Here is a 14554-nt window from a genome sequence, read left to right as displayed (position 1 = left end):
AGACAAGTTTCTTAATAGCTTAACCTAACATAAATCATCTCCAACTGGTAGCATTTTATAAACATGTGATCCAAAATCTAACATTTAATACTTGGTTTTTTTTTTTTGTTCATTATCAGATGACGACAAGCTTTATGTATAAATGAAAAATATATTAATATAAAGAAGAAAGGGGTGGAATGAAATGAAAGGCATGAAAGAGGTTGTCCGACCATTAGCAAATTCGAGCAAGAGGACAAAGAAACAATGCGGAATGCATGGGGCCATGATGTCTGTATAAGAAATTAAAACCAAAAACACGGTGGTAGAAGGCTTACAAATCATGCTTACAAATTTGGGGACAAAGATTGCTCCAACTCACTGGTTTTCATCGAAACTCTTCTTTGAACTTCGTTTTGCTCTTTCACTGGGGGGCCCAACTCAATGTTCACTTTGTTTTAGCTACTCTTTTTATATTTACTTCATATCGATTAAAATGATATTTAAAAGCAAAACTTACGATTTCTTATCCTATTCATTCCCCATCTATGTCAAACTAAATTTTTCAAAGTTTGATCGGATAATGTTTTATATATATAAAGAAGAGAAGTATTTCATCTAACTTCGCATATTTACTTTAATAGTGTCCTAAGTTGACACATGCCACTCTATCATTGCACTTACGAGGAGAATCCAAGTGGCCGGGGTTAGAGATGCCCATAGATTGGGTCAAGACTCTATTTTAAAATATTTTTCAAGCGTAAGCTTATTTTTGGGTTGGCTCGGTCTATTTAAAAAAATCATTTTAGTATTTAAAAATTAATAAAATATTAAAAACATAATTTTCAATTGCTATTTTATATCTTTTATAATAAGATTTTAATTTAAAAAATATTTTTAATTATATAAATTGAATTCAGGCTAGTTCAAAAGTGCAAAAATCCTTATCCAAACCCGACCCTTGGACAGATCTAACTAGAATTTATGCCTAGCCTCGATTTCTCTATAAATATATCCTCTTATCATTAGGGTAAAGAGGATAAGAAAACACAAACAACCTTACTCTATTAAAATTTCATCCCACAATCTCATTTTATCTTTAGTATGATAACTCCGCACCTTTCACAGTGTAAATCACCATCTTCCTAGCAGCTCTTCACACTCTCATGGTGTGAATCACCTTTATCTTAATTGCTTTTCGCATCCTCACAATGTAAATTATCATAGCAAACCACCCCATATTTTGTGTTGTAATAATTGGCATTGTCTATGGCAACTAACAAAAAGTTGTCTTTACCTCCCAAACGTTATACTTATTAAAAACAAGAAGGTCGGGAATCTTATTTTGTGTCTGTAAAAACCCCTGTTTATATGGAGGCACAGTTGAAATTGATACCTATAGTTTTTCTTTGTATCGAATTTTGATTTTTAATATATAGTCTATTTTGATAAATAAATAAAAACCGAAGTGTAATAACTAGATATTTTCATTAAAATTAAAAATTTAAACAAAAATATTCCTCCTCCAATAGAAACAAAAGACAAAAGCCCTAGCCTTGAGAAGACAGGCACTATCAAACTTAGAGGAAGACAGAAGAGCAGAAACAAAAAGCTATTTTGACATCTACCTCTCACATGTAATATTTATATTTATTAATGGTTGTCAATCTACACCAAGTTAAGGGTTTTTTACATAAATAATACAAAAAAATAAAAATCAAAAATCAAAATGGTATAAGCATTTTATTATGTACCATTTTGGTATAAACAGTAGTGGAGGGACTGCCACAGGCAGCACCAATGGTGCCAGTGGCAGAGGCGGCACAGTCACAGGTGGCACCCCCCATTTATTCGTATTTTTCTTATTTTTAGATTTTTTTATAAAAATAGTATTAAAAATAAAATACCGAAAAAATATGTTTATGAAAAAATAAAATACGGAAAGAAATAAAAAACAAAAATAGTATATTTACTGAAAGTAATAAAATTTGGAAAAAACAAAAATACTAAACAAAGGGCCAAAATAAGAGTTTTTCACTAAATTTATATAAAAAAACACACTAAAATAATACATTTCAAATATTATGTACTAAAATAATATAAAATAATAAAATACGAAAATAGTATATTTTTGAAAGTAATAAAATCCGAAAATAAGAAAAATACGAACAAATGGCCAAAATGAAGATTTTTACTAAATTTATATAAAAACACACTAAAATAATACATTTCAAACATTATGCACTAAAATAATATAAAAATAATAAAATATGAAAATAGTATATTTTTGAAAGTAATAAAATCCGAAAATAAGAAAAATACGAACAAATGGCCAAAATGAGGGTTTTTTACTAAATTTATATAAAAAACACTAAATTAATACATTTCAAACTTTATGTAATAAAATAATAAAAATAATAAAAAACAAAAATAGTATATTTTTTAAAAGTAATAAAATCGAAAATAAGAAAATACGAACAAATGGCCAAAATGAGGGTTTTTACTAAATTTATATAAAAGGCACACTAAATTAATACATTTCAAACACACTAAATTAATACTATTTTATTATTTTATATTATTTTATTACATAAAGTTTGAAATGTATTAATTTAGTGTATTTTATATAAATTTAGTAAAAACCTCATTTTGGCCATTTGTTCGTATTTTTCTTATTTTCAGATTTTATTACTTTCAAAAATATATTATTTTCGATTTTATTATTTTATATTATTTTAGTACATAATGTTTGAAATCTATTATTTTAGTATGTTTTTATATAAATTTAGTGAAAACCCTTATTTTGGCCCTTTGTTCAGATTTTTCCTTTTTCGATTTTATTACTTTCAGTAAATATACTATTTTCATTTTTTATTTCTTTTCGTATTTTATTTTTTCATAAACATATTTTTTCGGTATTTTATTTTTAATACTATTTTTTATAAAAAAAATTCGAAAATAAGAAAAATACGAATAAAGGGGGTGCCGCCTGTGGCAGTGGCACCTTTGGTGCCGCCTCTGCCACTGGCACCATTGGTGCCACCTGTGGCAGTCCCTCCACTACTATTTGTACCATTTTGGTACATAATAAAATGTTTGTACCATTTTAGTATTTTTTTAATTTTTTTGTATTATTTAGGTAAAAAAAACCCCAAGTTAATATATTAGTACAAACTCATACAACTTGAAACCATATTTTAGGTGAAGTTTGTTTAGATTGATGTAATAATATTTTAGTACTATAATTTCATGAGCTTCACTTCTCTATTTTGCTCTATTTATAAAACAAAATCAACTGTCCTTCATCTAATCACATGAAATAAAAAAAATTAAGGGACTTAGCAAAATAGAAGTGTGTAAAGAAAAAATATAAGTTATACTGAAGAGATAAATGGTTGACCATGAAATGTGCTTTATATTTATGGGTAAGAATCAAACGCCCGACCTCATGGTTAAGAGATAGGTGAGCAACTATCACACCACACCTCATGATTACCAATAGGAATTATGCAACACTAATATTATATGATGATGATACAAATATTAGAATGTTTATGTTCTAGTCACAAAACTACAAAAACTTTCAATTTTGTCATTCGCATTTTCAGTCGATTCTGTTTTAGTTCCTTTCCTTTAAATCATTAACGAAAATGATGATGATATGTCTTTTATTTTTAATTGGTATAGTAATGCATTTAGTCTTTAATACCTACCCATTTTATTAATTTGATCCTAATTTTAAATAACTCAACAAATTTAACTCTCTACATTTACAAATCAATTTGATCCTCAAACACATTTTTATCATAAATTAGAATTATAAACACATTAGAAATTTTAACTGGATAATTTTTTTATATTAGTCAACTAGCAAAGGTAACATTTATATTTTCTTCATAAAGGCATAAGGTGTAACAACCCGTTTTCAGTGAAATCAGAACAGTGGTTTCGGGACTACAAATCCAAAGTTGGAGAAAAATTTATTTTATTATTTTATGTTCTACTGTATGATAGAAATACAATATTAAAATTTTGTCAAGAAATTTTACCGTTTACATACCTAATTTGATGAAAAGGACTAAATTGTATTAAGTGCAAAAGTTGAGTTCTAATAGCTATTGGTATTAAATAGTTATAGAATTTGAAATTTGAGGTCCTTATATAGTAATTAACTCATTAAAATGCTTAGTAGTTAAGCATGAATAGTCATCATTGGAAATTTCATGAAACATTAAGGTTAATTTTGGAAATTAAAGAATAAAGTTATATTAAATAAAAAAAATCTATTATCATCATCATCCACCAAACATAAAAAAAAAAAAAACCCTAGCTATAGAAGCTTGAGATATTAGCAAGCTTATGCTCAATTAGGTATGTATCATTGTCCAATTTTTGATGATTTTTATGTTTGCGAGATCGTAATAGCTTAATCTAGCTAGCTCGAGATTAATTTGCAAAAATGTTAAAGTATTTGATGAGTATGCTTGAATTATAAAATTTTATGATAGAAAATGAAAGGTTGTTGTTAGATAAATAACTTTTATAAAGAGAATTTTGATGAAATTATCAATTAGGGATTAAATTGAAAAGATGATAAATTTATGGTAAAACTGTGAATTTTATGAAATATATTGGATGCTAATGTATAAAAATTGACTAGGTTTGATTAAGGATTAAATTGTATGAAAGTTATTTTTCGAGCCTAGGGACTAAATTGTAATGAATTAAAAGTATAGGGCAAAATAGTAATTCTTTGAAATATATGCTAGACTAAATTGAATATGAATTGTATTGAATTGAGTTAAATTCATTCGTATAGATCCTAATAGACCTAGTACGGAGTTAGATCGAGGCAAAGGAAAAATATTGGATTAGCTGCCTTCATATCTACGTACATTGTCGATGTAAGTTCATGTAATTTAATTGTACATTTATATGTGTTAAATTGATTTATTTTTTGTGAATTGTATAATTGCCATGAATAAATACCGATTGCATATCCACCAATTATTGAGTCCCGTTTGAACCTTATGAAATTCGTAGGATACAAATGACATGTCATTAGGTTTACCGATTTGGTTGGGGTCCTGCATGTGTTGCGGACACACCACAGCTCTTATGAGCTTCCCGTTATTTAGCTCGCATGAGCTTCCTATTATTCAGCTTAGAGGAGCTTCACGTTTACAGCTCGTATGAGCATATATGAATATGAATTGACAGATTACAGTTCAGTACACCTTGGGTGTACTACCCGTGTATCCAACGATATTTTAAATGGTTCAATGGGAACAGTTTTGTTATGAAATTATACGAGTTCGATATGAACTATTACGGTATATACATGAAACTCATGAAATGTGATTACTTGATGAATTCATTCATGCGTGTTGGATCCTTTATGTGATTTACATGGCTAACATGTTGAGGATATGTGTTTAGGCTTTTGGCCAAATTGGTTTGGATATATTTGTTTGCTTACCTTAAATGTGAATAAATGGTAAGTTAAATTTCGAATTATATGAACTTACTAAGCTTAAATGCTTACTCTATGTTATTTTTCGTGTCTTATAGTAATTCAGAAGCTCGTACGGGTTGAAAGTTAGTCAGAGCTATTTCACACTATCCATCAACTCTTTTGGTACTTTTAGTGTAACAGTCTGTTTTCAATGAAATAAGAACAGTGGTTTCATGACCAAAAATCCGAAGTCGAAAAAATTCATTTTTATTAATATTATATGGTCTATAGTATGATAGAAATACCGTATAAAAGTTTTATTAAGAAATTTTACCGTTTACATACCTAATTTGATGTAAAGGACTAAATTGCATTAAGTGCAAAAGTTGAGTTCTAATAGCTAAAGGTATTAAATAGCTATACAATTTTAAATTGGAGGTCCTTATATGATAAATAGACCATTAAAATCCTTATGGTTAAGCATGAATAGTCATCATTGGAAATTTAATGAATTATTAAGTGTAATTTTGGAAATTAATGAATTAAGTGATATTAAATATAAAAAATCTATTATCATCATCATCTACTACCAAAAAAAAAAAAAGAAGAAAAGAAAGAAACCTAGCCATGGAAGGTTGAAATATTAGCTAGCTTGTTTTGCTTAGTTAGGTATGTATTCTTGTCTCGTTTTTAATGATTTCTATGTATCCGAGATCGTAATAGCTTAATCTAGCTAACTTGGGGATTAATTTGCAAAATCGTTAAAGTATTAGAGTTTTACCATTGATGAGTATGCTTGAATTATGAAATTTTATGATAGAAAATGAAATGTTGTTGTTAGATAAACAACTTTTGTAAAGAGAGTTTTGATGAAATTATCAATTAGGGATTAAATTGAAAAGATGATAAATTTATGGTAAAATTGTGAATTTTATGAAAATATGGGCTACTATTAATATGTATAAAAATCGGCTAGACTTGTGTAAGGATTAAATTGCATGAAAGTTATTTTCCGAGCCTAGGAACTAAATTGTAATAAATTAAAAGTATAGGGGTAAAATAGTAATTTGTCCAAAAATGTGTTGTTGGATTAACTTGAATATGAATTATATTGAATTGAGTTAAATTCATTCGTATAGATCCGATTAGAACTAGTACGGAGTTAGATCGAGGCAAAGGAAAAATATCGAATTAATTGCCTTCGTATCTACATAAACTCGTCGAGGTAAGTTCATGTAATTAAATTGCACATTTATATGTGTTAAATTGAATTTTTTTTTTGAATTGTACAATTGCCATGAATAAATATCGGCTGTATATTCAACGATTACTAAGTCCCGTTTGAACCTTATGAAATTCGTAGGATACAAATGACATGTCATTAGGGTTACCGATTTGGTTGGGGTCCTACATGTGTTGCGGACACACCACAACTCTTATGAGCTTCCCAATACTCAGCTCGCATGAGCTTCCCGTTATTTAGCTCGCATAAGCTTCTCGCTATTCAGCTCGAAAGAGCTTATTGTTTACAGCTCGTATAAGCATACATGAATATGAAGTGACAGATTACAGTTCAGTACACATCGTGTGTACCACTTGTGTATCTAACGATATTTTAAATGGTTCAGTGGACATAGTTTTGTTATAAAATCATATGAGTTTGATATGAACTATTACCGGTATATACATAAAATACATGAAATGTGATTATTTGATGAATTCAAACATGTGTGTTGGATTTTATATGTGATTTTCATGGCTAATATGTCGGTGATCATGTGTTTAGGCTTTTGGCCAAATTGGTTGAGATATGTTATGTTTACTTACCTATTGTATGGATATATGGTAAGTTAAATTTCGTATTATATAAACATACTAAGCTTAAATGCTTACTTTGTATTATTTTCCATGTTTTATAGTAATTTAGAAGCTCGTACGGGTTGGAAACTGGTCAGAGCTATTTCACATTATCCATCGGCTCTTTTGCTACTTTTAGTAAATTAATTCCGGTTATAATGGCATGTATATGTTACTTTGGCCAATGTTGGCATATAAGGGTTTTGTTGAGACTAACCAATTGAATGGGTTGTGTTTGATATATTTTGATGTGTATATAAGTGACTTTATCATATCTGTTATGTGTTTGATTTGGTAGAGTGAAAGAAAGTAAAATGTGGTTTGAATATGCATACATGAATTTGGCCATCTAGGTAAGTTGAGATACTTGGTTGACATGTCTTTAAGTTGTCGTTTGAGGTGCCTAAGGGCATATTGGTTGGATGTGGTTGGATGTGGTGATATTTCATGTTTAATACTTGATTTTGACTTGTTTTGAATGCCTTGATATGGCTTGTGGATGTGCAAACTTTTGTGTTTAGGTTGGTACCAAATTGGGTGAGAAATATGGCTTGGAAATGGCCTATTTTCGTCCACACGGGTAGAGACATGAGCGTGTGTCTCAGGTGACACAGTCGTGTGTTCCCTGTATCTTTAAAATTATGCAAGTCAGTATGCTCAACACGGCCTAGCACACGGGCATGTGACTTGGCCATATGACTCAATTCAGAGAGTTACACGGGCTGGGACATGGCCATGTGTCCCTATTTCGAATGCCCACATGGACTGAGACACGGGCGTGTCTATTAACCGTGTGAGTCACACGACTGTGTGTCCCTGCAACTTTAAAAATTTTAATGTTTTTTAAAAAATTCTTTGACTACCCGATCCAGTCCCGACTTGAATCTAACACGTATTTTGGGCATCGATGAGTCATATAAGGGACAATATGTTTGATTTCGATTGATTTCTGATATGAATGCTATATTATATGAAATGTCTGATTAATTAATCTGTAAACTTCGATAATACTCTATAACCCTATTCTGCCGACGAATTTGGGTTAAGGGTGTTACATTTAGCAAATTAATTTCGGTTATAATGGCATGTATAGGTTAATTTGGCCAATTTTGGCATATAAGGATTTTGTTGAGACTAGCCATTTGAATAACTTGTGTTTGATATATTTTGATGTGTATATATATGTGGCCTTATCATATTCAATGTGTGTTTGGTATGGTTGAATGAAGGAAATCTTATAGATATATTGATAATTGGTACCAAATAGTATATTTGGTACGATTATGCATATATGCATTTGAATATCTAGGTAAATTTGGACATTTGGTTGACATGTTATTAAGTTGTCATATGAGATGCCTAAGGGCATATTGGTTGTATGTTGTGATAATACATGTTTAAGATTTGATTTTGGCTTGATTTGAATGCCTTATTATGGCTTGTTGATATGCAAATTGTTGTGTTTAGGTTGGTACCAAATTGGGTGAGAAATGTGGCTTGAAAATAACTTATTTTTGTCCACACGGGCATGTGTCCTGTATATTTAAATTGCACAAGTTAGTATGCTCAACACGGCCTAGCATACGGGTGTGTGACTTGGCCGTGTGACCCAAGTCAGAGAGTTACATGGGCATGGACACGGGCTAGGACACGGTTGTGTGTCCTTATTCTAAATGCCCACACGGCCTAGCCACACCGTGTGTCCCTTACAACTTTGAAAAATTTCAAAATTTTTTAAAATTTTTTTTGAGTGCCCGATTTAGTCCCGACTTGTTTCTAACGTGTACTTGGGCCTCGATGGCTCATATAAGGGACAATATGTTTGATTTCTATTGATTTCTGATATGAATGCTATATTATATAAAATGTCTGATTAATTGATCTGTAAACTTTGGTAATGCTTTATAATCCTGTTTCGGCGACAGATTCGGGTTAGGGGTGTTACATTTATTGGTATCAGAGCTGCAGTTTAGTCGATTCTCAAACTAACGTAGCATATACGAGTCTAACTATACATGCCATTATATAACCTGTAATAGTGTGATATCTCCTGACCGTTTTAAAACATGTTTTCATATAGCAATGTCATCCAACCGAGTTGATTCCGATAAAGTAGAGAGTAACGCTTAATCCTCCGTTCAAGGAGTACCTTCAAGTGGTACGAGGCCCGTATCTGAGGGCCAGAGAGGAGAGGCTGAAGAAGCCTTTTTCCAGATAATGAATGAACAGTTCACCGAGTTTGTATGAACGAACCCGGTTGCTCAACAACCTCCACCCCCTCTTGTTCCTCAATCGACTCCTGTTATTTCTCAAAGTACAAAACCTATCAGAATTGGTAAGCCTCTTGTTGATAAGATCCGTAAATACAGTGCTGAAGAATTTCGAGCTACAGCTGAGGATGATCCTAAGAGAGCTAAATTCTGGTTAGAAAATACTATCAGAGTTCTTGATGAATTATCTTATTCCCTGGCTGAATGTTTTAAATGTGTAGTATCTCTGTTAAAAGATTCAGCTTACCAGTGGTGGAATACATTAATTTCTGTTGTGCCAAAAGAGAATATCACTTGGGAATTCTTTCAAACTGAGTTCCGAAAGAAATACATTAGTTAGAGGTTTCTTGACCAGAAACATAAAGTATTCCTGGAACTTAAACAAGGTCATATGGCAGTGTCTGAATATGCTCGAGAATGTATTCCAACTGAGACTGCAATGTGTAAGTGATTTGAAGATGGCTTAAATGAGGATATAAAACTATTAGTTGGGATCTTCGAGTTGAAAGAATTTATTGTACTAGTAGATCGGGCATATAAAGATGAAGAGCTGAGTAAAGAGAAAAGATAAGCTGAAATTGAAGCCAGAGATTCAAGAGATTGACTGGAAAGTCATATCAGTCAACATCGAAGAAATGAAAGAAATACCACGACCGTTCTACTACTTCTGCGGGATACTCTGGTAGAGACAGAGGTACCCGATGCTCCAGTCCTAAATCTTAGGCTACATATGTAGTGAGTATGGGTAATGCTAGAAACACTAGACCTAAGTGCAAACACAGTAACAAGCTACATTTTGGTGAGTTTCGAATGGAGAGTGGAGTTTGTTTTAGATGTGGTTCCTTTGACCACTATCTTAGAGATTGCCCAGAGAAATCTGAAAAAGATAGGCCGAACAACATAGCTACGAGAGGTAGACTACCTCGTAATCCTGGAAATGTGAGTGGTAGCCGTGATGTCATGAAAGACTCTACTGTAAGGTCTGAAGCACAAGCACCAGCTAGAGATTATGCTATCCGTACGCGTGAAGATGCTTCTGTGCCAGATGTTATTACCAGTACTTTATCTTTTATTGATATTGATGTAATTGCTTTAATTGATCCCAGATCAACTCATTCATATGTTTGCACAAAATTAGTGTCTAGTAAAACGTTACCTGTTGAGTCCACTGAATTTATGGTTAAAGTATCGAACCATCTAGATCAGTATGTTTTAATTGATAAGGTTTTCAAGAACTGTCGGTTAATGATGTTTTAGTAAACTGTAGACGAAAGCATATCATATTGAAATGTCAGAATGGTGAGATACTTTATATTAAATCAAATAAATTATAAATGTAACACCCATATCCCTTGTCCGTCACCGGAATAGGGTTACGGAGCATTACCAAACTTTTCAAATCAAATACAAACATTTCATATCATTTAACATACATACTAGAAAATAATCATAAATCACTCGTATTGTCCTTTGTATGAGCCCTCGAGGCCCAAAAATTTAAATTAAAAACAAATCGAGACTAAATCGGAAACTCAGAGAATTTTTCACAAGATTTCAAAATTTTTCCTATGTGCAGGGGACACACGCTTGTATACTAGGCTGTCTGAAAATACCTAGGCATTCTGTTTCTAAATTTTAAAGATGCAGGGGACACGACCAAACCACACGCCCGTGTGTTAGGCCGAGTGTCACACATGGTTGAGACACACGCCCGTGTCTTTATCCGTGTGGACAAAAATAGGCCATTTCAAGGCCACATTTCTCACTCATTTTGATACCAACCTAAACACAACATTTTAACACATCAATATATCCCAACAAACAATCAAAACAAGTCAAAATCATGTTTTAAACATAACATAACATCATTTTTATATACCAAAATACCTAAACTTACCTATTTAATCCATCTAACTAGTCTACTAAATTTAACCACAAATTGAATACAATAAACCTATATCATTTACAACAACATCACTAATATGTCTCATTTTCAACCCAACATATATATAAGCAAAATTATAATTATTAACATTTACACAAGACCAACTTTGATTAAATCCACACAAACCCTATACATGCCATATAAACCACATTGAACGTTTCAAAGACTACTGGCATAAGCTGGATAATGTGACTTGATGTGTTGATTCGATCTTCTGACCTCACGAAAATCTACAAAGACATTAAACAACACAAGTAAGCTTAATGCAGCTTAGTAAGTTCGATGGGTTAAACATAAGTCTTACCAAACCTACTATACCAAAACAAACAAATAAATAAATTCATTCAAGATAACTCCCTACCATTCACAACTTTAATTGATGAATACACTTGTTTCAAATCAATACAAATAATAAACAATATGTCTTTCAATTTCAATACATAAATCAATTACCAAATCTTCCCAAATCGAAGAACGACTTACGGATAAGAGTACATCAATTTTAAAAGCTCGAAGGCTGAACAGAAGCTCATGAGAGCTAAACAGAAACCCATAATGGTTGAACAGAAGCTTGTAAGAGCTGAATAGAAACCCATAAGGGTTAAACAAAAGCTCAAAAGAGCTAAACGGAAACTCATATGTGTTAAACAAAAGCTCGAGAGAGCTAAATGGAAAGTAAACACAAAAGTTCGCAACAAATGCTGAACCTCGATTTACTTGGGTAACTTGCTGTCATTTTCCTTCAATGTTGCCATGCGTCACATAACGAGTGTACTCAAATCTCGCGTTCCACATAATCCGTGCATTCAGTTCAGAATTATAACTTCAACAATAATTCATTTTCAACAATAAAATAATTACATAATACCATTTATCAATATCAATTCCATATAAAATTTGAAGCTTAACCATACAAACTTACCTGGGTTAATATTGTAGAAGTTCAAAGACTATTATGTTAACTTTTCTTTTTCACGAGTATCTACGAGATCTTGATCTAAAATATAAAATTACTCATACATTGTCATATATTTCAGTTACAATTCATTTCATAATTAATAACCTTTAATTTTTCAAATTTACACAATTAGCCTAAAATTTTACAACTTTTACAATTTAATCCATTAACTAGTTAATCTATGAAATGAACTAGTTTTTCTCAATTAATAGTTTATTTAAATATTCTAGGGTATCACATAGCCCTTAATAAAACATATATTTAATACGTAACCCTAATACTTTAACTTTTCACAATTTTGTCCTAAAATCAACATTTAACAAAATCACTTTTACAATCATCATATAACATAATTAAAGCTCTAAATCCATGTTTATTAATCTAAAACATCCTAAATTCATCAATGGTAACTTCAAAAATTTTCAATAAAATCAAAAGCTAATGAAATAGTTAGTTGGACCTAATTGTAAAAGTCTCAAAACATAAAAATTTCAAGAAAAGGGCAAGAATTAAACTTACATGAAGCAAAATTTTGAAAACCAGCTTAAGGGGACTCTCCTATGGCGTTTTGGACAGACAATTGATGAAGAAATTGTTTAGAAACTTTTAGATTTTCAATTTAATATTTTAATTTCACTTTATTTACAAATTTGCCATTAAATGGCTTATTTTATTATTTTTCTTACTTATGCCGCCTCATCTATCCCACATGGGCATATTAACTCCTTAAGTCCTCCTTTGTTTAATAATTAATCCATTTAATCACTATTTCTTATAATTAACAAATTTTGCACTTTTTCAATTTAATCCTTTTAATTAATTAACGTGAAAATGTTAAAAATTTCTATGGAAACTTTAATACTACCTTAATGACACTTCTTAAATATTTATAAAAATATTTACGGCTCGATTTATGGAATCGAGGTTTCGATACCTCATTTTTTAAAACCACTTGACCTAATTATTTTTATTAAATACAAATCAGTAATTCAAATATCTTTCTATAACCATATTTGACTCATAAATACTAAATAATAAAATTTACGAGCTTACTCGTCGAATTTAGTGGTCTCGAACCACTATTTTCGACACCACTGAAAATTGGGCTGTTAAAAAATGGGTTGCCTATTGTGATATCAACTATGTCAGCATAGAAATATGTGAGAAAAGGTTGCAATGCTTACATTGCTTATGTATTGGATACTAAAGTGTTTGAGTCGAAGCTTGAATTAGTGCCAGCGGTTTGTGAGTATCTTGATGTGTTTCCAGAGGAGTTACCTGAATTACCGCCTGTTAGAGAAGTTAAATTTGCTATAAAACTTGTACCGGGAACAACACCGATATCTATAGCACCATATAGAATGGCTCTTACTGAGTTAAAAGAGTTAAAAGCACAGTTGCAAGAGTTGACTGATAGGGGTTTTGCTCGACCTAATTTTTCACCTTGGGGTGCACCGGTTCTGTTTGTTAAGAAAAAGGACAGATCGATGAGATTACGCATTGACTACCGTTAGCTCAACAAAGTTACAATCAAGAATAGATATCCCCTACCTTGTATTGACGATTTGTTTGACCAGTTGAAAGGTGCCACAGTGTTCTCGAAGATTGATCTTCGTTCTGGTTATTATCAGTTATGAGTGAAAGATTCGGATGTGCGAAAAACAACATTTAGAACCAAGCACGGACATTATGAATTTCTTGTGATGCTGTTTGGTTTAACTAACGCACCTACAGTATTTATGGATTTGATGAATAGAATTTTCAGACCGTATTTAGATAAATTTGTTGTGGTATTTATTGATGACATTCTGATATATTCCTGAGGTGAGACTGAACATGCTGAGCATCTGAACATTATTTTACAAACTTTGCGAGATAAACAATTGTTTGCTAAATTTAACAAATGTGAATTTTAGCTTCGAGAAGTTGGTTTTCTAGGACACATAGTATCTGCTGAAGGTATCAGAGTTGATTCGATTAAATTTCAGTGATTATTAATTGGAAACCACCGAGAAACGTATCTGAAGTTAGAAGTTTTCTAGGATTAGTCGGTTATTACTAGAGTTTTGTAAAAGGGTTTTTGATGATAC

At 31.3% G+C, this 14554-nt stretch overlaps 1 protein-coding gene across 1 annotated transcript; it reads left to right on the top strand.

Moving 5' to 3' along the window:
• The first annotated feature begins 10302 nt into the window (after positions 1 to 10302).
• On the top strand, positions 10303 to 10818 carry LOC105762236 (uncharacterized). Its single transcript, XM_012580125.1, has one exon. It carries the CDS (start codon positions 10303 to 10305, stop codon positions 10816 to 10818), a length of 516 nt encoding a protein of 171 aa, XP_012435579.1.
• Positions 10819 to 14554: the final 3736 nt, after the last annotated feature.

Source organism: Gossypium raimondii, chromosome 12 (genome assembly GCF_025698545.1).
Source record: "Gossypium raimondii isolate GPD5lz chromosome 12, ASM2569854v1, whole genome shotgun sequence".
Lineage (NCBI taxonomy): Eukaryota > Viridiplantae > Streptophyta > Magnoliopsida > Malvales > Malvaceae > Gossypium > Gossypium raimondii.
This window is presented reverse-complemented; position numbering and strand designations above follow the sequence as displayed.